The sequence below is a fragment of the Penicillium paradoxum genome (assembly GCF_028828445.1).
Source record: "Penicillium paradoxum strain IBT 22861 chromosome Unknown utg000005l_segment0_segment0, whole genome shotgun sequence".
NCBI classification, from domain to species: Eukaryota; Fungi; Ascomycota; class Eurotiomycetes; order Eurotiales; family Aspergillaceae; genus Penicillium; species Penicillium paradoxum.
The window spans coordinates 1,494,317-1,519,785 of NW_026643183.1; the positions used below are offsets into that span (position 1 = coordinate 1,494,317).

The following is a 25,469-nucleotide window of genomic DNA, read 5'->3' on the forward strand; positions in this document are numbered from 1 at the left end:
TATGCGAATCAGAAGATGGGGGAGAAGGAGAAGAGAGACCTAAATGTCATCGCGTTCATTGTCTGATATGATAGTATTGATAATGTTATAATAACAGCATCAACCGCAATCACTGGATCATCTCAATAACGGACTGAAATGATAGGGTATAATGGGTTAAAAAGCCAAAGAAAAGAAAAGGTAGTATATCTCAGGTCAGTTTGGTAGACTTTGAGGAGATAAGAGGGGGAGAGGGTAGGGGAGTGTGGCCAAGAGACGGTAGGCTAAAAGACGAGACGAGGCGATATATGCATCATGAGCGAGCGACAAAATAAGCGGTAGAAGGCTAAACATGTCGAAGCAAAGGAGGATACCAGAAACGAGCGTGCACGCCAATTCAAAAATAGACGCCATCTGCTGTATCAAGCCGCCATCTTCCGTTCACTCTCCATTCCATCCTTTTCCCACTCACCTAGTAAGCGAGAAACTTCTCTGAAAGACACCGGTTTGGTGAGGAACAAGTCCACACCAGAAGCCATGGCATCGTACTCGTCGCGTGAACTGCTGAGTCCGGTCAAGGCGATAATGATGGCCGGCTTACGGTCATCTGTGTCTTTCTCCAGCGAGCGGATGGCACGAGTAGCTTCAAAGCCATTCATGACAGGCATCGACATATCCATGAATATGATATCATAGCCGCTCTGCAATCGTTCAACTGCCTCAACTGCCAATTTGCCATTCTCGGCTGCATGTAGCGAGGTTAGGTGGCGCTTCTTGAGAAATGTCATCATCAGATTGAGATTGATTTGATTGTCATCGACCACCAGAACCCGTGCTAGACGTGAAGAGTTGGCTCCTCCATCTAGTAGTGGCGATGGGAAGGGATTTTCTGAAACTTCCTCGGGCAATATTTCAATTGGCGGTGGCGATTGCAGTTGTGGCATTGTCATAGGGTAGGACTCCGGGAACTGCAACTCAGGAGCACTTCGAACATCCGCGGAGGATGTGAGGGGTGACCCGATTGCAGATGGCAACGAGGTAGTCCGAAGGGGTAAACTCTTGGGTTGCATGGCGGAGACAGGCGTTGCAGATCTCGACTGATCATGTGTTAAGCATTTCATCACGCTTCGGGCCAACTTGTGCGGCCCACAGGGACGTCGAATGATGTTCACGGAGGTAGCCAGTGGTAGCCATTCGTTTCTTGCGCCGCTATAGTCCACCGATTTGCGGCAAAGGACAAGAAGAGCGGGCAACGTGGCTGACGGTGCGATGGTGCGGAACTTTGGTAGATCGGCTTCATCCATAAGTACAATGTCGATATCGGCTTCAGGCGTCCACGAGACAATCTCCATGTCATACCAATCTGAAATATAGCGAGCGATTTCAGACCAGTCGGAGTTAGCAGTCACACCTGCTGGGTCAACCCCCCAAATGGCAGCTCGTCTGCCAGGGTATCCCTCTCGCAATAGAAGAGTTTGGGTTAGAGTTTCAGTCTGTTGAACCAGCTGTCCGGAAGGCTCAAAGTTCGGACTTTCCTTGCCAACAGGCCGTGCCAAGGGGAGAGATACATGTACAATGGTGCCTTCCCCAGGACGGCTACGAATACGAATGCTGCCATTCAAAGCCTTGACCAAACTTCGAACAATAGACAATCCCAGCCCAGTGCCCACAGCCAGCGAGTCTTCTTGGGCAAATGGGGTGTAAAGCTTGCTGCGCAAAAACTCTTCCGATATGCCTTTGCCCGTATCTGTCACAGTCAAGGTGACCAAGTCTTCAAGACCTTGTCGCCGAGAGCGTCCTTCGGAGTGACTGGATGCTGACAAGGATAAGGTGACACGGCCAGAGTCTGTGTATTTCATTGCATTTCCAAAAAGGTTCATGATGATACGCCGCAGAGCGCCTGGCTGAGTTCGATAGACCCAATCACGGAATGATACGTCAATAACAACCTCCACGCTGGACCGTTGATTCTGCATTTTTGGATGATGTGGCATCAATACAGGCAGATCAGCTGAAGCGGTAGAGCTCTGGCCGTACACATGGCCCAGACAAATGCCTTCAATGACTTCTTCGGCGAGGATAGCCACGTCTGTGGCCACGTAAGTATCTAGGTGGTATGCCAGCTTGTCTGATCCTTTAAATTCAAGGAGCGACTCTTTCTTGCGTTTCAATGACCGCCATGTTCGCTCCAAAGATACCACTTTACTGAAGTCAAGTACCTGGTTCATTGTGTCCAGTAAAGTCCGACCACAGGAGTTAACAGTCTCGAGCAATGAGTCCTGGAACTCGTTGAGATGGGTGCTGTTCAAGAATTCTGCAGCAGCCAAGATTCCGTGCAAAGGGCTACGAAGTTCATGCCTAACAAGCAATATTAATTAGTAGCTGCATGTTTAATGAATACATTCAATATAACTCAGGGCACTCACGAGATGCTGCCAATGAAATCACCCTTCTGGCGATCGGCAATGAGAGACTCAACACGGCTATATTCAGCCATGATGGAAGATGAAAATCCAAGCACTGAACTAAGCTCAACGGAGGTAGTGAACACTTGTGTCTCCACGGTGCTCCAGCAGAAACATCCTGCGAACCACTGCGAAGAAACAGCATTCCATAAAGGCACGAACATTATTTGCGTGGCATTTGGGAAATACTGGTTGAGAACCAAGTTTTCCTCGGCTTTTCGCCGTTTTCGCAAGGGCTTTGAAGGCTGTGGGGCACTAGGCGGGGACCGGCTTGAGGAACTGCTGCTAAGAGGGGGTTTATCCTGAGGTTGTTGATCGTCATCATCGGATGTCGAAATGAGCCCATCGCGGTGGAAAGACCAGAGCTTTCCTCTAGGATAGCGTCGAAGCAACGTTTGCAGGAAAGCCCGATCTAGATTGGCCGCAGCGCATGTCGCCATCGACCCAGCCTGGGGGGCGAACGGTTCATCATTTGTTGACGCTGACAGAACAGGGGCAGGACCACCTGTATCAGAACAGTCACTCCCCGTATCAACATCCATGAGTGGGCTATTGTTGGCCTCCAGGAAAATAACGCCGCTTTCGCCATTTAAATCAAGACTCTCGCGAAGCAAGTTGGCCGCCCTGCGGAAGCACCAGGAGTTACCTTGCGAGTCATCGGGTGGGAGGCGGTTGCGGCTGCTGCCTGTTAACCATTCTGGTAGAGAGCTCTCCACCGTGCCCGACTCTAATTTTGATCCACTGTCCAATTTTGAATCGCTACTGTCCAATTTCAAATCAGAGGCCACAGATCCGAATGACCGAGTGTCATTACTGAGTGATCGGTCATTCGGTGGACTATTGGATGTCGATTGCGATGCATGTTCTGCGCTGTTTCCGCGAGATCCGCGAGAACCACCAGAAGCACTCATTCGATTGTAGGAAGACGTCGGGGCCGTTGATGAAGGGCCAATACTGCCGGTCCGCGATGGATCGATGTTGTCCACAAAACTGGAACTTCCCTCCACGAAACAACTCAACCCGCGGGAAAGGCGCGCAGCTCGACGTCCCTCGGAAGCCTGTCTGCAAATCTTCAAGTAGTCCATCACAAGCGTCGATAGAGACCCCATTGTATCCTTCTCCAACTGTGTCAACCCATCTCGGGGTTTTGTGTCCAATACAAAAAAGCATCCCAAGTTGATTTTGTTCTCGGTGGTTAAGGGAGTTCCTGCGTAAAAGCGAAATTTGGGGTCATCTTCGACAAACGAAAGGTGTTTATAGCGCTCGTTTGTGGCCATGTCGTCCACAACTAGGAATTGATAGTCTGTGTTTTCGCGGTCGTTGGGCGGAAGTGCAACAGTATCCTGTCGAATGGCGTCAAAACCAAGAATCACGTATTTGAATAATGTGGCCGGGTCCGACACTTGTCACGAATCATACAGCTCGTCGAATGAGCAAAACTTACCTTGCATATACTCCATGTCTTGCGGGTGTCGGACGGCCCCACCCAAACATCATCGTTGTCGTCGTGAATTGACGGATCGCTTAAATTGAGAGACCTTGTTGCTTCGGCAATAATATGTTGTATATCACGATCCAATACGGATATGAGCACCCGCTCGACATTGAGACGCAAAGCCGCTAGCTGGGCAAAGGAGGTCAACGTGCCATTCGAGGTGCCTAGGACTAGAGCATCTGAGCCGATCGTGGTAGCTGGTCGTGGGATTGCGCTGCTGTTCGAAGGCAATGAGCCTTCGGAGATCGGTGGGGTGACTGTGGTTCCCGAGGCTGCAGAGAAATGGAAACCGTCGGTGGCCGCAGAAAACCAGGATGGAACCACCTCAGGCTGAGAAGCAGGCCGGTAGTAGCGATAAAGTTCTCTGGCCCTGCGATCTGCGTTGTGTAGTTTTTCCTGGTGTGTCCTAGGAATCTCCATAGTTTGCCGCTAGCGATGGAGATGTAAGGATGCAATACTGCATCCTCAGACTCCGAATTTCGAGATTGCCGTAGGAGTCAGACCGGCGACGACGGAGGCAGCGGGATAAAAAAAAATGTTGGAAAGATGTTGAGGCGGCGAGCGTAACTTGATCATTCGTTCAAAGGATGGTATGAAGAGGAGAAAGAGTGTGATTCACACACCCAGAGTGCGATCTCCACAGCAGAACACCAGGTCAGGTGAAACGTCCGAAGGTGTTCCAGAGAATGCGCAAGAGAGTTGGCCGCAAGGACAGCCAGGGATCCTATCTGTCGAGGTGGGGACGGGTACTAGCGAGGGGACCGCATCTGAGGGGATAAATGCTCCATAGAACATGATTAGTGAGAATCAACGCTCGGTGCACATTGAGAATCGTGTACTCCATGCCCCCTGCTCCACCGCTTCATCAGCCTTTCTCGTGCGATTTCCCGGCATCGTAGGATCGGCACACAAATGGTGCCAACGTTCTTGGACCAGCATATTGACTGGAGCACAATGGAGTAGGAGGCTCCAGGTGGCGTCCACTGGGAGCGATGTTTGTGGACGTATGTGGAGGGGGAACGGTTTCAGTGGCTGTGTAGTGGTCCGGTGGCGGCCTCAGGTTGCAGATCATTGGGTTTGCAGCCTCAGGCCACATTAGTGGCCATGAAGATCAGGCACCGTGGCAAGCCAAGTGCACCAATAAAATCTCAGGATCATCCTACCAGTCAACGGTGCCAATCATAAACGATTGTTTTTTTCCCTTGCTTCATGCTCTGTTTTATGATGGAATGTTACCATCCTGTCATTCCAACAGCTTCACTATTGCGCTCTTTGCACAAATAAAGCCCGTATCGTCATTGAAGAACTAATTGTACGTCATTTCTGACAGGGGCTAATGTTAGCGCCGCAAGCCCACAAAGCCCATGACGCCAGTGGCGACATTGGGCCTGGGGGTACAGGAAAGGTACCCATACACTCAAGGCATCAAAATAAGCACCGAGCTATCGGCCATCAACCCCACTGCCGGTGGTAGCTATACATAATGATCATCTCTTCCTACTTGACCTCGAATTGTCACGACGATTGGGCTGCGAAGTGGCATGTTGTATTCGAAGGGTTCTCTACCGATATGACCGGTCACCGCACCCCAGATGTATGCCACCCATGACCCAAGTGTCAACAAAGCCAGTGCAGCAAAACAACTATGGAGATGTGTCGGGTACGCCGGCACTGAATAATCAAGCTGCGCTTTCGAATCCGCTCAATGATAGCCACGCCCAATGTTAACCATTCATGCCGAGTCCATTGCAGCGGCAAGCGCTAGACAGGCTTGTACCACTCGACGATATGATTTATTATCTTTCCGGATAATGATGCCCATACCATCGCCGTTTTAGATGTCAACTTCCATGTCGAGAAATCATATCCATGTGGAAAAGGCGGGACCTATCTTACCCATTATCCATGGTAAGTTTCAACGTCTATGCAGATTCCAATACCGATTGATGCCATGCAGTGGTTTGAATGCTATCGATGACCGAAGTTGGCCCGAGGGGGACAGCGATGGCGTGAGATGCCATCTCTAGGTTATTGTGGGTCTTGTGGATCAGACTCACAAACAGATGCTCGGTTTCCAGGGACATCGATAAACACGCCCGGCAGGCAACGAGAAAGAAGCCTGGTGATTATCAGCTTGGGCCCAACTACCATGGCCGTACCTGTTAATCCATTCTCTCCTTGGTTGTCCAGAGAAAGAGCGTTTCTTCGAAACGAGATCAGCTCCCAGTGGGGAAAAAAACCAAAGGTATTCACACAAGGCAGTCACCGCCGCGACATTGACAGCACACTTCCCACCGAGTACATCGGATGGCTTTACGGTTTCCTGTCCAGGAGCCGGGCTTACTTTCTCACGTAAATGCGAACAGGACACTGCCGGTTATCCACATATGCAAAGGCCCACCATGTCGGGGATAGAAATCGGTGCGTTTTTGGATTTATCGTAGGTACTGACCACAGCATCGTTTTGGAGCTGGAAGAAATCATGGCACTAAGGAAGTTCAAGGCTGTTGGAGCTACGGGTGTGTTTACAAGTGCCCATGAGCCCGCTGCCAACCTCGCTTCAAAGTCCGGCAGAATTGCGGCTGATTTTGCCTTAATACAAGCACCGGGAACAGAATTAGCCATAATAAGACACAGTAGATACAGTGTGGATTATGTATTCACTTCTAAGCCCCGAAATCATATAATGAACGTATTTAGCAAAGGCTCAACCCATGGTCTCCAGGAGCTATAGGCTTCAATATTCATATTCAAGAGCAACTCTTTTCATCAGCCATTCACCGGCAGTCTTTTCTCCATGCCACTCCAAAGAGCTCCATTTTCCTTTTTTGTCGCATCCTGGAAGGGGATCCATGGCAGTCTCATAGTCGGGGTGGACGAAGAAACCAATTGAATACCGGTCAGTCACTGTATCCTCGCTTGCTGCACTTCCGTATTTTAGGTGACGCGGAGCAGTTACGTGGTGTAGCGCACTCCTCCACCTTCCGTTAGACTGCTTTTCCAACATATCCCCGACTTGTACAATCATCGTACCAGGCTTTGGAAGTACCGGTCTAAATATCCCTGCGTCATGATCGTGACTCTCAAGGCCTCCAACCATGTCCTGAAAGAGCAGAGTTAGTTGGCCAAAGTCGGTATGGGTGTTGAGACGATTTGAACCTGTTTGCAATGATAAGAGAGGTGTAGACAGGTAGTGATTCCAGCCAAACTGGCTGCAATTGATCTCTGGCGTTTGCTGTTTGCCAAGGTAATCAAGATCAGGAATACCAAGGATTTCACATAGAAATCGGAGGATCTGAAGTTCTTGATCGATACAAACATCCCACCACTTCTGGTGAAATGATTGAAATCCAGGAAAGATTTCTTCAGGCAGCAGGCGATTTCTTGCGACGCGAGTATCATTTGGGTCGGTGCTGAGGTACGGATTTCCGGTTTCCAGATTTTCCATCTGCTCAATCGGAGCAGTTTCTCGCAGTTTCTCGATCTCTGTAGGGTCCCAGATGCCTTGAGTGACAATTCCAGTACCGGCAGATACATAGCCTCGATGGTCAGATGCTTTCCGAGGGTGCGCGATCATCTTCTTGACATTGATTGGGAGACTAAAGAAGCGACGAGACTTCCGAGGATCAGCAGGTATCTCAACAAATATAAAGGATAAGTGTCATACCCATGACATAGCCTCATCAACCATAGCCTGACCAACACTATGATTGGAAAGATATACAAATCCATAGGACTTTAATGCGTCATCTAGCTGTTCGAGGGCATCTTTGCGCTCTTGCGGGGTGCCAGCCGAGAGAATTCGGAAATCGATCACTGGGATATTTGCAGGCTCGACGTCTTTGATTCCGACCATTTCCAGAGATTTTGGTAAAGACAGAAAAGAATTGTGAATACCGTGATAATGTCGATATCGTAAAAATAGTGGTCCTGAATAGGCAGAGAGATGTAAAGGGTCATACGTGGTCAATTACAGAGCTATCACTTATATCTCCCGGCTTCAATAAAACGCCACGGCAAGGACCAAACAAAGAATAAGAATACTAGGAATGGAAAAAGATCAGCATGTACGGAGTAAGTACTCCGTAAAGAGGTATGAGTTTAAGTGCAGGTGAGCTCATTAGATATTTCTCCTGCAGGATACGTGCGTCGCACAGCAGACTGCAGAATTCAGCTCGAACGTACTCCGTATGTACAGCACGGAGCAGACGCCCGAGTGATACATGCATATGTATGGAGATAATTCACCGCTATTCAACCATGAATGGCAACAATCAGCAGGATTCTCTACCCATGTCGGTTGATGGCTTTCGAACATCTGCGAACTTAGACGACCTGACCTCCGGTTCGCGCCCTCCACTCTACTTGCCTGAATAATTATCATTACTGTCAACTGGCTAACGCTATGTACGGAAATTTTACTTGGGTTATTTACTGCATCGGGAATTCAAAACGAATAGAACTGCAAGATGCAGGCGAACGGAGAGTGCAAGTCATCAGGATGTAGCCGATTTGACATATACGTCTCTTCTTCATATTCAGATATTCTCATGGTCCCCTAAGGGTATACACCAGTAGGCAGCGTAGTATACACCCCAATAGATACCTTGGACATAACTAGCGTACGGGAATATATGGAGATAGTTCAGATCTAGTGCTCGATTCTAAGTTAGTAATTCCTAACGTGTATCTATTCTCTACGATCAAGAAATTCGATTGAGAAGCATTATCACGACGGCGGTTATAAACTGTCGGATAAGGGGAATACACCATCGCACCTTAAAAAATCCGTAATGTGTCACTTAGGCGAAATGCAGTTCCCATATGGGGAAGTTCATATCGAGGGCCTCTCTAACAATTGTTGAGACAGTGGTGGGTGCCTTGGTGCCTTGGTGCCTCGGACATCACAATCGTAGCTAGAGTCGGGAGCTCCGTCTCGACTCTCTCTTCCCAAGACAGCTCTCTTCCCCCTCCACACTCCTCCTACTACGTAGTGCTCAACAACATTGATTAGTATCTCCTCAGCAATTGATGAAGTAGCTGTAATTCAGATGATAGTGCTAAGAGTACCGATCTAAAGCATGAGGCCGATTCAACTATGTCTCCCTATGCCAATATTGTAGACCTAGGTATGTAACTAGTCATTGTATGAGTGGAAATTGGTGCTTAAGGTTGTTTTATCGGCTGAACACTTGATACTTGCATCCGTTTTCTATATTTCCAATTGGAAAGGTCGCCAGGACAGTCCAACACGGCTCTAGAAGACTCTAGCCAATGCGTAGTGAATTCCCAGAGCGCGTCGCAATTTCATTCAGATCCCAGACCCGCGTTCTCTAGCATTCCAATACTTCCTCCCAATACCTCCCCTGTTGTCATTCTATCCGACCGTATCCCTGCCATGATGTTAAATCTCATTATCTCCTTCTGCCCTTTGACGCTTTTAATTCTGACCGTCAGCCTTAAATCATGGTCGAAAATGGATTGAAGAGCGAACAGTCCGTCACTGGCGGCCAGTCTATCTGGGAAAGTGACGATGCCCATATTAAACGAATGGGAAAGAAGCCGGTTCTCAAGGTACGCCCTATCGCAGTCTAATCTATTCAAACAACAGCCCAGACGACTAATTTCTGCAGCGAAACTTTGGCACCTTCTCTATCTTCGGCCTCAGTTGTACAATTCTGGGTACTTGGGAGTGCTTGCTTGGGTCAGTGAAGTTCACAAAATCAACGACTGCGCGCTGACAGTTGTCTAGTGCCTTTATACGGCCTCTGCAGAAGTATGTTTAAGCCGTCTGCTGTTTTCTGTGATTCTAACAGTTGTCAGTGGTGGCTCCGGTGGTACGGTCTATGCTTTCATCTTCTGTTGGCTCGGCACCATAGCCATATTTGTGGTGTTAGCCGAACTAGTTTCAATGTTTGTCTCATATTGATTGGAATTAGCTCTCAAGCTAATCACCGAACAGGGCTCCCACGGCCGGGGGACAATATCACTGGGCGGCCATGCTTGCTCCACAACGGTACCAAAAGTTTCTTAGCTATATCACAGGTATGTGCTACACTTCGCGGAATACTCAGAGCTCGCTCGCTAACAGTTTGTTATCGAAGGTTGGATGACAGTAATTGGCTGGCAAACTGGCCTCGCATCCCTTGCCTTCTTGACTGGGACGACAATCCAAGGCGCTGCTATCCTAGGAAACGTTGACTTTGAATCACCACCTTGGCAGGGTACATTGCTTGTCTGGGCCTCCCTAACCTGTGCCTTGATCGCGAATCTAACCGGGGGCAGAATGCTGCCTCGCATCGAGACAGTCGTTTTGTTTATACATATCCTGGGATTCCTTGGCATAATGATTCCTTTGACGTATATGTCAGATCACAAGTCACACGAAATGTTTTTACAGTTCCTGAACTACGGGGAGTTTAGCTCGCAGGGGCTAGCCTGGTGCATAGGGATGAGTAGCTGCGCGTTTGTTTTTGCCGGAGGCGATGCAGCGGTGCATGTGAGTCCTCAACAAATTTTCGGCCTTTTGTTCGTTTTAACTAACAGCTTCCAATAGATGTCCGAAGAGGTTGTGAATGCGTCCCGTGTCATCCCTCGGGTTCTTATACTTGGGGTTATAACAAACGGTTGCCTCGGCTTTGGGATGCTGCTAGCTGTCCTTTTCTGCGCTGGTGATCTCCAAGACGCATTAGACTCACCAACTGGATATCCGTTTATGGAGATCTTCTACCAAGCTACTAGGTCCCGGGCAGGTTCACTCGCTATGTGTTCTATCATCATTATAAACTTCTCCTGCTCGCTTATAGGTATGCTGGCTGCGACTTCTCGCCAGCTGTGGTCGTTTTCCCGGGATAGGGGACTTCCGGGGTGGCGTTGGTGGAGCCAAGTAAGTCAACATAAGCCCTTGAATAGGGGATTTTTGTCTTTCGTGTTCCTAACGGTTGTCATTCAAGGTTTCTCCATCCTTCAAGCTGCCTATCCACTCTATCATACTTACAGTACTGGTCAGTATGTTGCTGGCACTTATCAACATCGGTTCTCCCGTTGCCCTTGATGACATTCTTTCAATGGCTGTGTCTTCGATCTATCTATCATATCTTGTGATTTCGATCCTCCTTCTCTATCGCCGAATCAAAGGCGACATTTCTGAATACAATGATAGCGAAGACGCCATTGTTAACGTCCCCGGTGCGCAGCTAGTCTGGGGACCATTTCATTGCAGCGGAATCTGGGGTACTCTCATCAACGCATTTGCGACTTTTTATATCCTTCTCGTTGTGTTTTTTAGCTTCTGGCCCTCGAAAATGAACCCAGGCGTGGAAGGAATGAACTGGAGCATCCTGGGTGTCGGTGGGAGCAGCATCATCGGTGTTATCTACTACTTTGTACGGGCCCGCAGAATATACACTGGACCTATTAGAGAGGTCTCAGTGGAAACAACAGCTAGTGTGGACTAATATGACGATGGAAATGCCTGGCACCTGCTTCTAATAGCGGCAGGGACTACCCAAAGGAGCAAGCCAAGAGGAAATTATGCGGTAGCTACAGGGCAGCGGGTGATTTGACTGTCAATTATTCCATGAGATAGTCAGTACCTGCCCTTTCAACAATGCCTTCCCATCGAATATTTCTCATATAGGATAATTCGATTACTGTAACCAGCATTAAGCCAACTCCCACTCCTAATGTCAATCCAGGGAGATCCCAATGCAAACCAAATGCACAGGCGAAGGATATGGGAAGGCCGACCTGTGGTGAATGGCACGAAATGATTGCAGTTAGAATTTGCGACCCGAACAAGGCAGGAAAATGTAGAGAGCATCTAAACCGGACTCACCACGTAATAGGAAACCAAAGCGGTCCATCCTCCAATTTTCTGTTTTCCAAGACCTCTTAGCATACCATTGCTTGAAGCGGCCAGGGCGTCGAAAATTTGCATGAGCCCAGAAAACGGAAGCGCTGCACTCGCTAAATCGATAACATCGGTGTTATTCGCCAATAACCGAGGTATCACATTTCGAAGGCTCGCCAGGGAAACGAAAATTGAAATTCCAACAGCCAGTGCCACACATCCAGATACTTTGGCCGCTATTTTTGCTGCATCCGCTTGGCCCGCACCGATCAATGTCGATATACGGGTGGCTGCGGCAATGGAGATTGGAAAGTGTATCATGAAGGTCGTGGCAGTCGTAGTTGAGAGAATTGTCTGAGCAGCTAGATGTTCGAGGGAAATAGAGCCCGAGGCCAAGGTGATTATCTCAAACGCCATGTACTCTGCAACCACCATGCAAGAGCTTGGAATGGCAAGTGTGATCATGGGCCACCAGCCTGTGAATGCCGCCTTCGTGAAGCCATTCCAACATTTGGCTCCGTCAATCCGAATAGTGTAGAGGGCAAGCAGGACCGGTAACAAAGTCTCAACGATCACGACAGACACTGGCGCTCCAATGAAGCCCCATTCCAATTTCTTTAAATAGGAGCAAGAGTAACTATGATTAGCAAAATTTTCAAGGATACTATAGTAGGTTTATTCGGATCAACGTACCCAAACAAATAACCAATTGAGAAAGCAATTCAAAGGAGCGCAGATTACCATAATCCACACCGTCGGACTGAACAGCCCTTGGGCCATCATGAATCTCTTTCCACACTCGAACGCTGCATATCCTGGTATACCGAGGACAAGGACTTGAAGGTACAAAGCAGCCTTTTTGACGACCTCTTCTTGTGGGATAAAATATACCAGAATCGCAGCCGAGTTGAGCCACGCAACAGCAATTGGGATACATATCAACCAAAGAAAAATAACCATGCGCTGAAAATGTAAGCCAACCAGCTGCATGTTACCGGATCCATACGCTGCTGGACACAGTGTATCTAAACAAGATGCGAGGCCCTGAAATATCGCATAGCCGGTTATGTTGGCTGTGAGGCTCGCGATCGATGTCGCGGCCAATTCCACCTTTCCAATGTGTCCGACCGACAGGATAGTGACTGCAGTGAAAGAGTGCTCTAACAAAAATGTGCAGATTAGCGGACAAGATGTGGTGAGAAGAAGTCTGAGTTCTGCCGAGCTAGTTGTCGTCTGAGGCCAAGTCTCTTCGGAAGTTTGTCCTGGCTCCTCATCATTTTGCTGGATAGGAAGGAAAGGCAAAGCTTCTGACGGTAGGGCCGACCCCGAGTAATCTATTCTTTCCATGATATCTTCCTTTGTTCTTGCTTTAGAACTCGGCGAGCCTCTTGGGCTTGACGTTTCCTTTTTTTAGCACAGCAGAACTTGCAGAAAGCGATATCAAGACGTCCCCTCCCTCTTTTCCACAAGAACTAAGGTTTAGGATGTGGAAGAGTTAATAACGTAGGTGTTCTTACTGCATTTATGGAGTACATCTTTCTTGTTAAATCGTGAACCAAGCAGCGCCCTTGCATCGGGTGGTCTACATTTAAGGTGATTTTGTCATTCTGTACGGAGTAATCCGTACGGACTACGGAGTATATGCCAGGTGATTTATTGCCATATGTAAGATTTGTTGACCACCTGAAGGACGCGTAATCGCCATTGTATATATGCGGTAAAATAAGGAGTGGCTACTGGCAGGTAACAACTTGAGGTAGAGCTGAGAGCCTGCGGGATTTACAGTGCCTTCAGTGGCTTAACCTGCATTTTATTATCCAATCAACTATGAGGACGGGGGCATTGGATATGTAATATACAACACTTCATGTTGATCCCGGATTCGCCTTCGTTTGAAAAGGCAAAAAGAAACGAGGTAAGTACGGCTGCGAAAGTGTATAGTCCTCAGGGGTCGGTTCCAATTCAAATCAAATTTGCTGCCAGAATATGCCTGTGTTGAGACTGCTATTGACACTGTCCAGGTGCCCATCACTGTAATGCAGATTATAGTCCGTGATTAAAGCTATTCTTACAATATGAATTTTGAGAAGAAAGAATATATCTAGGAAAATGATTACTCCGTACTGAAAAGACCACTAAAAAGAAATTTCAAGGCAAACGCGACCGAATAGAATAAAAGCTTCGTTTTATCTATGTACATACGTTCCAAGGACCAGGGCACCTCAATTAGGTCCCTGTTAAGATCTCCGCCATGGAAATTCAGGTATTCTCGTGTTCTGCTAGTCTAAAACCAGGCATATTCAGGCAGCAAATCCAGTTCAAATCGAAACCGATCCCTAATGCAATATATGTATGCAGATTAATCAAATTCGGAATGGCAAGCTGGGAATAAGCAAATAATGCGTATGTGTTCCATCTCGTCCGGGCGCCGACCATAGCAAACAATGTACCGTAATCCTCCCTAAAAATATCATAGGCGATTTATGGGTGTAGCTAATGCTAAAACCATGGGCTGGGGGCTCTTACACTCAGCTTTATGACCATACTACTACATAAGTCGAAGGTGCATGCATGGATATATGAAGAAGCAGAGAATTCTAAGAGCAGAATACCTACTTCGTAAAAGTCTATTTACACCTGGGAACATCTCTCACAGATGTATATAAAAGAAAGAACGTTGGAAGAGCCAGTGTGTTATGGAGTACAGAGTACACAAGCATACGATTATCCCGAGTTGTTGGACGGAAGCAAGGTTCCTTTATAATGTACTCCGTAGTAAGTCTAAGGTATGTACTCCGAAGATACATTCCTCGGGGCCGAGGAGGTTTGAGGTACAAATACAATACGGAATACTTGAATACGATGACGGAGCCTTGAGCGCTGTAGCTGTGGCAAGAAGTCAAATTGGTAGTCGGAAGTTTGTGCAACCATAATTCTGGTAGGTCGATGAAATTCAATACTTTCGGGTGGGTGTGTGGCAGTGCCAGTAGATTAGGTACCTCGGATATTCATGAATTCAAAGGAAGCTAAGCCGCAATCCTCCTAAATGAGGCGAATAATTTCTCAGGATCTCAAGAAAAAGGGATATGATTCATGACATTTTGCTTTTTCCTTTTTGTTGGCATGGTGGGGGCTTTGAGAAAAGGATCTATCATGACCCCAGCAGCGGTGACCAAGCACACCGACTGGCCCCATCCCATATTGATCTATCATGTACGGAGTACTCCGTACGGAGGAGAGGATAAAATCTGTAGCCAGTCAGTGGAGACTTCCCTCAATGTGGAGGGCGGGTCACATGGGAAAATTTTGGATCTGGTGGTGTAGGCTGTGTTATGTATGACCAAAAAGAAAACCTCAGATGTCGATCTAAGCTCCTAGTGCTGTCGGCCCGAACCGAGCCCGGGTCCCGTGATTTTTTTGACTTTCGGCCTAGATACATCCTCGCAATGATCGGCAATAGTTCCGCTCATTTGAGATATGTAGTGGAAATATCTGCATTGTTTTATGGCTGGCTGAGAACCTGAATTTGGGCTCTCTAGACAGGGGCTTCTATGTACAGAGTACGGAGTACACTTTCGCCGAGTTCGATTTCTTTTACTCCGTACGATGTCAATCTCGAGCAATTCGGCTCGGTTGATGGAACAGGCACAGCTCACAGCGACTATATTTCATTATTGCATCAGTCATGCTGCAGGTGATCGAAAATCTCAACCATGTACGGAGTACGGAGTAGTATGGCATGTATGGGTATCAAGGCTCCGGCAGCAGCATGCCAGTATGTGCCATACGGGCAACCATCGTGTCACTCAGGTAGTTGAGAATATCTTTGCATGTATTTCTGGTATGAACATGTAATTTACTTGGAAACACAGTTCTGTTGTTTGCTTGCGTTTCAAGCTTTCTCTAGATGTCAACATATGTAAATGTACATGCGTGCTTCAGCCTGCAACAAAATTCCGATCTAGTCGACCAATTCTTCATTTGTGTCTATACCAAGCAGAATCGACCAAATATCTCGCAGTCATGGATATTCCAACAACCTTTGCCAATTTGCGAGTGCAGAAGGGTCGAAGACCATGGGTTGAGTTTGAAGATATCCGTATGTACTCGACCAAAGATGTCAACGAGCTTCCAAACAACCATATTGGAGCTTTTATGCTTCCTCTGGACTCTGTATTGGCGGACCAGAGTAACGTCGAAAAACGACTCCGAGCCATGTCGAAAGGAAGACATGCTGCTGCAAAATCAGCCCAATTGCTTAATTTCGGCTATCGTGAAAAGGAAACGCCGAGTCGTTTGAACGAGTCCCGCTCGTATCTGCGAATCGGCAGCACAGTACTCGTTGTGGACGAAACGTTCAACTCCGAGGCCATCCATACCCATAGCTGGAATTTGTTCATCGCAACCGAATTTCACTTCCCAAGTACCGCTCTCAAATCCACCCAGTACCTGCAAATATCATCACCAACACTAAAGTACGGAGAATCCCTATTTAACAAGACCGGCGAGCCTTCCTTTGAGCACATCCAGATTATCTCTGGAGTTTGCATCTTCAACGGAGGTCTTTTGATTACGAGTGTATCGGATCCAAGAAGCGGGAACATTGACGTCGACCAACTCAGTCATGCGGAACCTACCTTTCACGAGATGGACTATATTTCTCGTTCATCTACTGCCATCGCAGATATAGTTGCAATGACTATCTCAAGGATCCAAGAACAGCGTTCGTCGCGACGGTTGGCTATCAAGCTAGACATTCCGAGCTGGCATTACTATCACTCAGCCGTTGCAGTTTTCGCACAAGGAAAATGCTCTGCTATCGAGGCTCTAAAATGGATGGATGCTGTTGATCGACGACATGACCAAATTGGGCAGGTTTTCACGGAATCAGTCGAACATGAGCTGCGAAAGCGAGGCATCAATGACCGCTCCAGCTATGAGATTCACACTTCTTCAAGAACTGAATTGGCCGCCCTCTTGATTAAAAGATCCATGAGTGAAGGGAAAGAACCTTGTGTGGAGACTATTCTTGAACACATGGATGCCGAGCAGGATGGTTGTTGGAGAGAATTCTATCAACGTATCTCAGTCACAGAGAGACCAAAAGACCTTAGACAGCTGGGCTATCTTTACTATGTTTTTGAGGTGGTCCGTCCTGCTCTCATGGAGTTACACACCCCAACGACCACCCTCCTGGCTGAGAGTAAAAGCAACAGGATTTTGACATTGAAAAAGTCGAAGGCGACACCAAGGCCCCGTCGACTGATTATCAACATTGATGATCCCGCAGAGCGCCGCATCTACTCCAGAGCGCAGGAAACACTGAGAAGAATCCGACAGTCGGCAGATAAAGCCGACTCGATGTTGGTGGAAGCGTACATTTGCAGGAAGGTATTGGTCAACGGGAATCTAAATAGAGCACGTTTGTACCATGAAGACCCAATGCCCGAGGCTGTAATGCTCTCTGGTTCTGACTGCGAGACTATCCGGCCGTTGGATATTGTGCGTCGACTCCATGGAACGAAATATGCCCATGATCTACAACGACGGTTCAACAAGGTGGGATTCTCAGTATAGATGCACATTATATCCATATTTCGGATCATTGGGATACCACAGTCGGGGGTATCCTTCAGTTTCATCTTGAGTTATATACGCTTAGCGTCATTTCATCATGCTCAAAAAAGCCCTATAGAAATAGCCACCTACGACTGAATTAAATTGCAAACTACCTCGAAGTAACGACTTCTCATCCATTCGGTGAATTACAAGGAAATTTTCAGACTTGTGTTCGAAAATTTCGCGGATTGAAATTATTTCGTAACAGGCCATTCTCGGGTACAATGGATACCTAAGATCCTCTGGTCGCTGACCAAGGTTGCTACCCTTTTTTTATTTACGGTAATTCATTTCCTCTTACTTGTATTTTTAGTTCACATGTATTCAGTTCACCGCTCAATGATACCTAGATTAACCAGCATTCAAGTCTTGGAACCTTTCTATTTTGATCGTATCTAGGTAAAATAACCTTTTATTCCGTACTCAACCTTGAGTAGTAAAGTGTTTCAAAGAGAACTATCAGAGTAGTACTGAGTACCGAGTACAATCTGGTCAAATTGCCTTGACAGCCTTCATGCGGGCATTTTCATTCAAGTGACTTGGGAGTACGGAGTATAGATTGCAGTACTCCGTACGGAGTATAGCTCGTTTAGCTACATTATTTTGGATGTTATACAACTTTGAGAATTGCATAGGACGGGCGTACCCCAGGCACACGCCTGGTTGCCTGTATATTTAGATCCGATATCTACATGTAGGTTGCAAAAAAAGTCCAGACCACCGGGCAGTCCACCATTGAGATGACCAATACGGAGTACTCCGTATTGCCTTCACCAAAAGGCATTTAGGAACCTGCATACTTCAATATTCACGAAATTGGCCGTCTTTTTGTTGAGAAACAAAAATCCCTATTGGTCAGAGGCCACATAGTTGGATGTATCATGCTGTTTGCTGTACAAACATGTACTCCGTATACCTACATGTAGCTTTACGCCACCGTTGCCGCTACCCGCTCCAGCGAAATCTGACTCCGTTCCAGCCAGCGTGTTACTCTGCATACTGACCAAATGATCAGTAGAGCTATTGAGGTATTTTCTAGGTTATTTTCGAGATTATTTAGGTTCGATTTATTTTTTAGGAATACAATCATACGAGCTTGGAGATCTTTCTCGGTTGGAAAACTCGACTCCATGGCAGGACGTACGTGCATCTCAAGCACGTAGCGGGATAAAGGATGGTAAACCCCCGCTATTTTTGCTCATGATATACCTAGGTACTTTTCTACTTTGAAGTCTTTTCGTCTTCTTATATCAATTACACACAAAGATGTCGGAAATCAAAGTTGTTGAACCTGCAAACATCCCTACTGTCGACTTCAAGTTGCTTTCTAGTGGCGATGCCGAAAATCACAGACTCGCTCTCAAACAGTTGGATGATGCATTTCAGACATACGGTTTCATTTACCTGTCTAACCATAGCATTGGTCAGGATATGGTTGACGAGGCACTCTCTTGGGTAAGTGTTACTATTCCTAGCCATTGTGTTTCGACAAACCGCTTAATTCTCCATGTAGTCCAGGCGTTTTTTCAACCTCCCAACGGAGTTGAAACAATTGATTTCGCACCCTGGAAGCGCAACTGATCATCGAGGCTGGGCGGCCGTCGGAACCGGTTTCGTGAGCCAAGGTGTCTGGGATCACTCGGAGGTCGATCAGATGCGTGAGTCGGCCCCGCCAGAGCAAAAGGAGATCCTTGAGATGGGCAATCCGCATTCGAGCGATGATCCTCTGACCAACCCATATCCCAACCGCCTACTGCCAGAGGACCACTTCCCTGGATTCCGATCCTTCATTGAGAAATGGTGGGATGCCTGCGTGAACCAAGAGCAGCAGTTGATGCGCCATCTCTGCGAGATCTTGCAAATCCCCGACCTGGACTATCTAGCTAAGCAACAATCGCCCACCGGTAACCGGAGCCATATGAGCTGGCTCTACTATCTGTCGATGCCGGCGTCACCATTGAGACAGCGCCGGGCTAATAGGCTCAATACTCACACGGATTTTGGTCAGTTGACCCTCCTATTCCAAGATATGGTGGGTGGTCTTGAGATCCACGACCACGAAGCAAATATATTCCGGCCAGTTCTGCCCAAGCCCGGGACTATGATCGTCCATATCGGAGATATGCTGGAGAAACAATCGAATGGACGCTGGAAGAGTGCTCTGCATCATGTTACTGGACCGAGTCACTCAATGTACGGACAGGAGCCCACCAGTGCGGACACCGTGGTAGACCGGTTTGCCATTGCCTTCTATGCCCATCCGGATTACGAAATGATGATTGAGCCTCTTCCTGGGTGTGAAGAGAAAGGAAAATGGAGAACTTTGGAATGGCAAGACAGGATGACCGCAGGAGATTGGATGAACAAGAGGGTTGCCTTGGAGTATGAACGCCCGGAGTCAATTGTGGCTGCCGCATAGTGTCTAGCAGTCAGAATTTTGGTTACCCACAATATCATCTGCTAAATTTGTTGATTCATTCATTCTCAATTTATTAAGGGAAATATCTTCGACTGAAGCCTGTATGATCTCATTAAGTGTTCAAAAGGCTATTGCCACATCCAATTAACAGAATTGTATGTCGGTGCTCACACCACTGATCAAAGCCGTACAGTTGCCATACAATTCTCGCTAGCTTCCAACGGCTGAGATTGAATATTATCAGATTGCATTTGCTGCCAGGGTCAAAAGGGATGAGTCAATTTTGCAGATCATGATGTCCCGATCATTCGATGCCTTTTCGATCGTCACTCGGGAAGCTCATGCCAGACAGCTTCGGCAATTTCCTTCATATCAGCGTCTGACAGAACGAAATCTGTCTCACTGCCCCTCTTTGGGCGAAGGAAACAATCTTCGAATTGGATATGCATTGAGCCTGAGATATAGTGTTGGTTTGAAGAGGCGTCTGAGTTTCGAGTGATGCGCATGGCTTGGTTAGGCTCGACATACATCTCGCCAGCGCGTTCGTTTAACTTCCAACGCTCGACTGTGATCTTTCCCTCTGGAGTAACTTTTATTGTAAGGACGACCTTGACCTGTTGCTCTGATTCACGGAGCCAGAGCAAAACATCTTGTTGTAGCTTGCGGCTTGAGTCGGACCATCCTGCTTCAACAAGGATCGTCGGCCACTTCGCGTCTCTTCCAAATACATGAACTGGGGTCTTCCAGGATGAATCTGGGCATTTCTTTCTCGTAGGCCCCTCGACAGTGGTATTCCTCATGGCCAAAAGACGACTTTGCTGGCCACGATGCCAAGTTGCAAAAATGTCACCGAAGGCACCATGGGCGACCGAATGCATAGCAGTAGGCATTTTAAGAATGGCTGTATGTGAAGCGAGGATGTAGGTGACCAACGAATGCATAAGGTGTCTTTCTGGTGACTCATCCTCGAAACACCTCTGGAAGGAACGCTCATCCACGTTATCAAATATGATATATGAGTAGTCACCAGGTTGGCCTTTCCTGTTATAGTGGTCCAATTCAAGTTCAAAGCATCTCAGACATTGCTCTACACCTTGATATTGGTATCTCGGTGTTGTAGCAGGAAGCCCTTCTTCTCTCAAGATACCTTCAGCCATGATGGTAAATCGTAGTTCTCTAATATATTGGAATTGATAGAATCTCCTGATTGGGGACTGATAAATGTGCATCTACCTACATGGCATCTGCGTAAGGATGACGAATAATTACGTAGAAAGCGAAACTGATTTACATAGACGAACAGAACGATTAGAATGATTCACCTTACCATTACGACTTTTGAATTCGACTGAACAGCAGCTTCCACAGGGAGTGATACATACATGTATTTATAACATCTTATTTAACGTAAATGTATTTCTCAGGAATTGGTATCACAGCAGCCCTTTGAAGGCTCCAACATCCGAAAATTCCGACTATCAACCACCTCCAGATATAGTGCCCAAGAGAAGGAAATGTCTAAGACAGAACCAACAACGAGGATGCCCCACCCTATGTATATGCAATGAAAGAAAAAGACATATAAATGTAACGCAAACAACCCTATCGCTAATTCAAACTGTCTAAATTAGAGGCGTTCCATCAGCCGCTTGCGCACCGTCCACATGCGCGCTCGTTTGCCGTAAATGTACATAGGAATCGACATGAGCATAAAGAAAAGCTGGATACCACCAATGGCTAGGAACACAGTGCGTGAGCCATCGGAATTGAGCCAATCAACGATGAACAGTGAGAACACCAGTCCGTGAAGGATATCTAGAAGAGAAGATGCGTTAGTCTGGACCAAACTGATCTGATAGATAGTTCAACATACTCTTGCTGAAATTCAGTGTCACAAGCGCCTCGCCGGCATACTGGCGATAGCTATCGACACAAAAGGTGATGGCTGTAGTGCTGCCCAAGCAGCAACCGAATGAGATCAACCCAAAGAAGATGGTTGGCACAATCCAAGAATCGCCGATTTCGGCACTCCAACCAAAAGCCATCAAACCAATGACAGTCGACAGTGCGATGGGAATTGCCATCACAAGACGGAATTCAGGCTCGTAGATGCCACCATTGCGTCTGGTCATGAAGCGTGTAATGATATCAGATACTTTGCCTGCTACGGCAGTGCCCAAAAGACCGCCAACAAATGGCGATATATAGACCAGTCCAATCTGTAATGCGGTGAAATTATAGTGCTCTTTGTTTTCAAAGATGTGCGCAACCGACTCGGAGAGCACGATCAGCCAGCCAACTGATAATGCGTATACAACTGTTGACCAAAGGACAGCGGGATAGGCGAATAGAACGAATGGTCGCGCGGCGACGCGTAGCCAGCTGTCTTGAGCGATCCGCCCATTCCAGACCTTCAGTAGTTGAGAGTATGGAATCTTCGGACGCTCACGGAGTCTGTTTGTATATTGAAGGGTTCCAGTCACTGGTGTTCCAGCAGGCTCTAGGGACTCGGTTCTCGCAGGTGAGACCGCCGCTGATCTAGCTGCCTCCAGATCATCTGGATGCGCACCAGGCACAAGAGCGTGAGAGGTTGGCTGGAGCAAATCACTGCCTTTCTCATTGGAAGTAGCAACAGGTTGGATGATCATTTGATCGCCATTGGTGACATTATCCGCTGGAGAATGCAGATTTGACTTTTCAGTATCGCCTACTTGATGGCCGTCTTCTGGCTCATCATCGGCAAATCCAACATGAGCTTGTTTGGATTTTTTCGGTGCTGGGGTGGGATCTGGCTGGGTCTGCTCGACAGACTCGCTTGGTAGCTGGGCATGTAAGCGCCGCCCGCGGAAACCGTGGGAAACGAGGTCCGAAACACTGCGACCTGGGGCGCGCGGGCGTTTTGGCTTATGGACACGAGGACGGGGGGTGCGATCCCAGAATGTTTCTGGCACGAAGAAAAAGAGCAAGACTAGACATGCACCAACAATGATAGCGACGATCCAGAACACCCACCGCCAGCTCAGACCTTCGATGATGGCGGCGCTCACTAGAGGGATGAGATTCTTTCCGCCGAGTAGCAGGAGTGTATAAATTCCCACCCGGTATGCTCGTTCATGCAAAAAATAGATTTCTGCAATAGTGGCAGATGGAAGACATTCGACGGGACTCACAGCGAATCCTTGAAAAATGCGAGCAACAACGAGACTTGGGTAATTCGGCGACAGAGCGCACCAAACTGCTGAGATTGCGAACAGGGTAGCTCCCAGGAGATAAATGGGTCGTTTCCCGTATAAAATGGCTGTGGGTGAAACTACGACAGACCCTAGGCCCAGGCCAAGCATATAGAATCCGGTCGTGAACGCCACCTGCTGTGTGCTGACATTGTATGCAGCGGCAACATTGTTAAACCCAGCCGCCAGAATGGGGGTCATACCGCCTCCCATCAGACAGTAGAACCCTAGTGAGAACAATGCGGTGTCACGCTGCCATACAGGCCAATTCAATGGATCATTCACTGAGTCATCGGGTTGGGGATCAAGCACAAATTGTCCATCCGCAGTTCTCTTCTGCGTTGGAATCCTGGTCCGAGAGTTAGATCGCGAGGGACGATAAGATGAAGTGATAGATGATGTCGATGTCCGATGCGGTTGATGTCTCATTCCCAAAGGCTCATTGCGATTAGATGATAGAAGAAGTACCGTTCCTGAACCATGCCGGCAACTGATCAGTCCCGTTCGATAACATTACTTCTCTGATGAGATTGACACTTCCTACTCACCAGGAACTTCGTCTGTTTCTTTATCACTCAAGATTCCCAATGTGGATTTGGACCGATATGTCTGCTCCTCGCCCAACTGAGGCTCTTCGTTGGACTTTGCTCCAAAGAGTCGTCTCCAGCGCGAGGCAGCTGGTTGCTGTGGAATGGGGGTCCCCCGGTATTTTGCTCCATGACAGCAGAATGGCCCTCTGGCTTGAGAAGATTGAGGTATTCAATTTATACTGTTTGCAAGCCAAAACTGCTAAAAATTCTAAGATTAGTCAGATCTTTTTCCATCTGATAAGCGCGGAGAAGAAATCCTCGAAGATCACCTGGGTACAGCAGTGGAACTCCTTACATATATATCGGGTTCCCGATAGGAAATACCGATGTCTGAATGTTGAATGCCCTGGATTCGGTACAAAGTTCAAAAATGCCGTTCGTCACAACTGGTCCCCGTGGATGTTGTACTACCAGCAGTCGATAGAAACCCCACACAGGGAAAAAGATAAGGTGATGTGTCGCTGGGTCTTGGTAAAGCGATCAACGCTTCTGAATTAACCCAAGCGGCAGCAAATCAGCACCACTCAAAGGCATAGCTTGATGAAGGAAGATCGATCAGTGAAATAGTACGTAGACGGCAGGCGAGAAATATATAGTGCCTCAATGTCTCACATGGGCCCATGCGATAAGCCCCAAAAGGTCTGTCACGCGGTCAAAGGTGAACACGCCGAGCAACCACTGATTAGTTGAAAAGAGAAAGATGTGCTCAACGGTTCCATGTGTCCTGTGGGGGGGCGGTGAGCCGTCTGGAGGTACCCGCCAAGTACCACGCGGGACACAGACTCCCACAGTTAATCTAAGTAGCTCCGAGGTACTATCGGTCTACGTTTATTAACTCCTTATATATGTTTTGTGTTATTGACATTGTTAATGGCCCGCGTGCTTAATTGCCCATATGACGCGGGGTCTGATAAGCACCCCGATTCTGGGCAATGCTATGCTCCCCACAGTGTTGATCTCTTGGGTCAACTGGATCAACCGCGACAGGTGGATCCTTGAGACACTCGTTTACAACGTGCATGCAAGATCACGTCAAGGACCGTTGATATGTACTCCATACTCCGTACATCCAGGCATGTGAGAACGACACATCTATCTGACATATACCGTGCAGCTTAAAAACTCAAATCCTCCGCATTGCCAAACGCACACGGCCATTCCGGGGAACATGCCAAGCCAGCCAATCCCCGCGCTTGTCGCGAGGGTTCCATTTCGCTTGCTCTAGCTGTCCATAGACATGTCGTCCAAGGAGGCTTAGTGCTGGTCACTACTTAAGCGAACTTTCAAGTGTCCCAACACTGTCTCAGCTGACCACTCGGTAGTGTTGGCAGCCGTCATTGTGCAGATGTCCAATTGCGGGGGAGAGCCGCCCCGGTTTTAATGCTTCTATCGTTGGATGCTAATGTTTTCCACTGATGGTATTTAAGCTATCTATATCGTCATACATCAAGATAGGATTTGATCGGCGACTTCATATGACTAGGATATTTGGAAGGAAAGGGTCTTTTAAGCTGGTGGCGTCGTCCGCAAAGACATTTGTGGACGCCACTTTATGCTCGGCCAGGAATACTCACCTGAGATCGACAGTCCGAATTTGGGGTCACACTACTTACTTAGCCCGTGCTTAACTGAGTGGTCGTTTCATTGTGAGCAGATTCAAAACAAGGCACTACTGGGAGAGAAGGCTGCTCTTGCACCCAGGGGTGGTATTGGTTGCCACTCTCCCGACCGCTGAAACTCACTGTGATCCACTACGGAGTACTCCGTACTTCGTATGGAGTATATACAGCGGCCAGTTCTTTCTCAGGGGGCCCGAGTTT

At 47.7% G+C, this 25,469-nt stretch overlaps 8 protein-coding genes across 8 annotated transcripts; 3 read left to right on the forward strand and 5 right to left on the reverse strand.

Moving 5' to 3' along the window:
- Positions 1 to 401: 401 nt before the first annotated feature.
- N7457_005591 (uncharacterized protein) lies at positions 402 to 4,359 on the reverse strand (the record flags this gene model as incomplete). Its single annotated transcript, XM_057176635.1, has 3 exons — positions 402 to 2,337; positions 2,406 to 3,787; positions 3,889 to 4,359. 3 exons carry the CDS (start codon positions 4,357 to 4,359, stop codon positions 402 to 404), a joined length of 3,789 nt encoding a protein of 1,262 aa, XP_057030937.1.
- A 2,317-nt stretch (positions 4,360 to 6,676) lies between these two features.
- On the reverse strand, positions 6,677 to 7,795 carry N7457_005592 (oxidoreductase 2OG-Fe(II) oxygenase family; the record flags this gene model as incomplete). The annotated part of the gene is made up of 2 exons (XM_057176636.1): positions 6,677 to 7,555; positions 7,607 to 7,795. 2 exons carry the CDS (start codon positions 7,793 to 7,795, stop codon positions 6,677 to 6,679), a joined length of 1,068 nt encoding a protein of 355 aa, XP_057030938.1.
- A 1,610-nt stretch (positions 7,796 to 9,405) lies between these two features.
- N7457_005593 (amino acid permease) lies at positions 9,406 to 11,396 on the forward strand (the record flags this gene model as incomplete). The annotated part of the gene is made up of 8 exons (XM_057176637.1): positions 9,406 to 9,513; positions 9,573 to 9,643; positions 9,692 to 9,715; positions 9,763 to 9,852; positions 9,902 to 9,984; positions 10,044 to 10,438; positions 10,496 to 10,825; positions 10,893 to 11,396. The coding sequence occupies 8 exons, from the start codon at positions 9,406 to 9,408 to the stop codon at positions 11,394 to 11,396; spliced, it is 1,605 nt and encodes a 534-aa protein (XP_057030939.1).
- Positions 11,397 to 11,535: 139 nt separating this feature from the next.
- Positions 11,536 to 13,138, reverse strand: N7457_005594 (MATE family efflux transporter; the record flags this gene model as incomplete). Its single annotated transcript, XM_057176638.1, has 3 exons — positions 11,536 to 11,688; positions 11,777 to 12,406; positions 12,485 to 13,138. Coding segments are annotated over 3 exons (1,437 nt in total), but the record flags the coding sequence as incomplete, so codon positions are not given.
- A 2,676-nt stretch (positions 13,139 to 15,814) lies between these two features.
- On the forward strand, positions 15,815 to 17,368 carry N7457_005595 (uncharacterized protein; the record flags this gene model as incomplete). The annotated part of the gene is made up of 1 exon (XM_057176639.1): positions 15,815 to 17,368. One exon carries the CDS (start codon positions 15,815 to 15,817, stop codon positions 17,366 to 17,368), a length of 1,554 nt encoding a protein of 517 aa, XP_057030941.1.
- A 1,308-nt stretch (positions 17,369 to 18,676) lies between these two features.
- Positions 18,677 to 19,829, forward strand: N7457_005596 (Clavaminate synthase-like protein; the record flags this gene model as incomplete). The annotated part of the gene is made up of 2 exons (XM_057176640.1): positions 18,677 to 18,865; positions 18,924 to 19,829. 2 exons carry the CDS (start codon positions 18,677 to 18,679, stop codon positions 19,827 to 19,829), a joined length of 1,095 nt encoding a protein of 364 aa, XP_057030942.1.
- Positions 19,830 to 20,155: 326 nt separating this feature from the next.
- N7457_005597 (uncharacterized protein) lies at positions 20,156 to 20,986 on the reverse strand (the record flags this gene model as incomplete). Its single annotated transcript, XM_057176641.1, has 1 exon — positions 20,156 to 20,986. One exon carries the CDS (start codon positions 20,984 to 20,986, stop codon positions 20,156 to 20,158), a length of 831 nt encoding a protein of 276 aa, XP_057030943.1.
- Positions 20,987 to 21,456: 470 nt separating this feature from the next.
- On the reverse strand, positions 21,457 to 24,987 carry N7457_005598 (putative MFS transporter; the record flags this gene model as incomplete). The annotated part of the gene is made up of 5 exons (XM_057176642.1): positions 21,457 to 21,644; positions 21,703 to 23,408; positions 23,528 to 23,549; positions 23,608 to 23,743; positions 24,931 to 24,987. 5 exons carry the CDS (start codon positions 24,985 to 24,987, stop codon positions 21,457 to 21,459), a joined length of 2,109 nt encoding a protein of 702 aa, XP_057030944.1.
- Between the last annotated feature and the right edge of the window lie 482 nt (positions 24,988 to 25,469).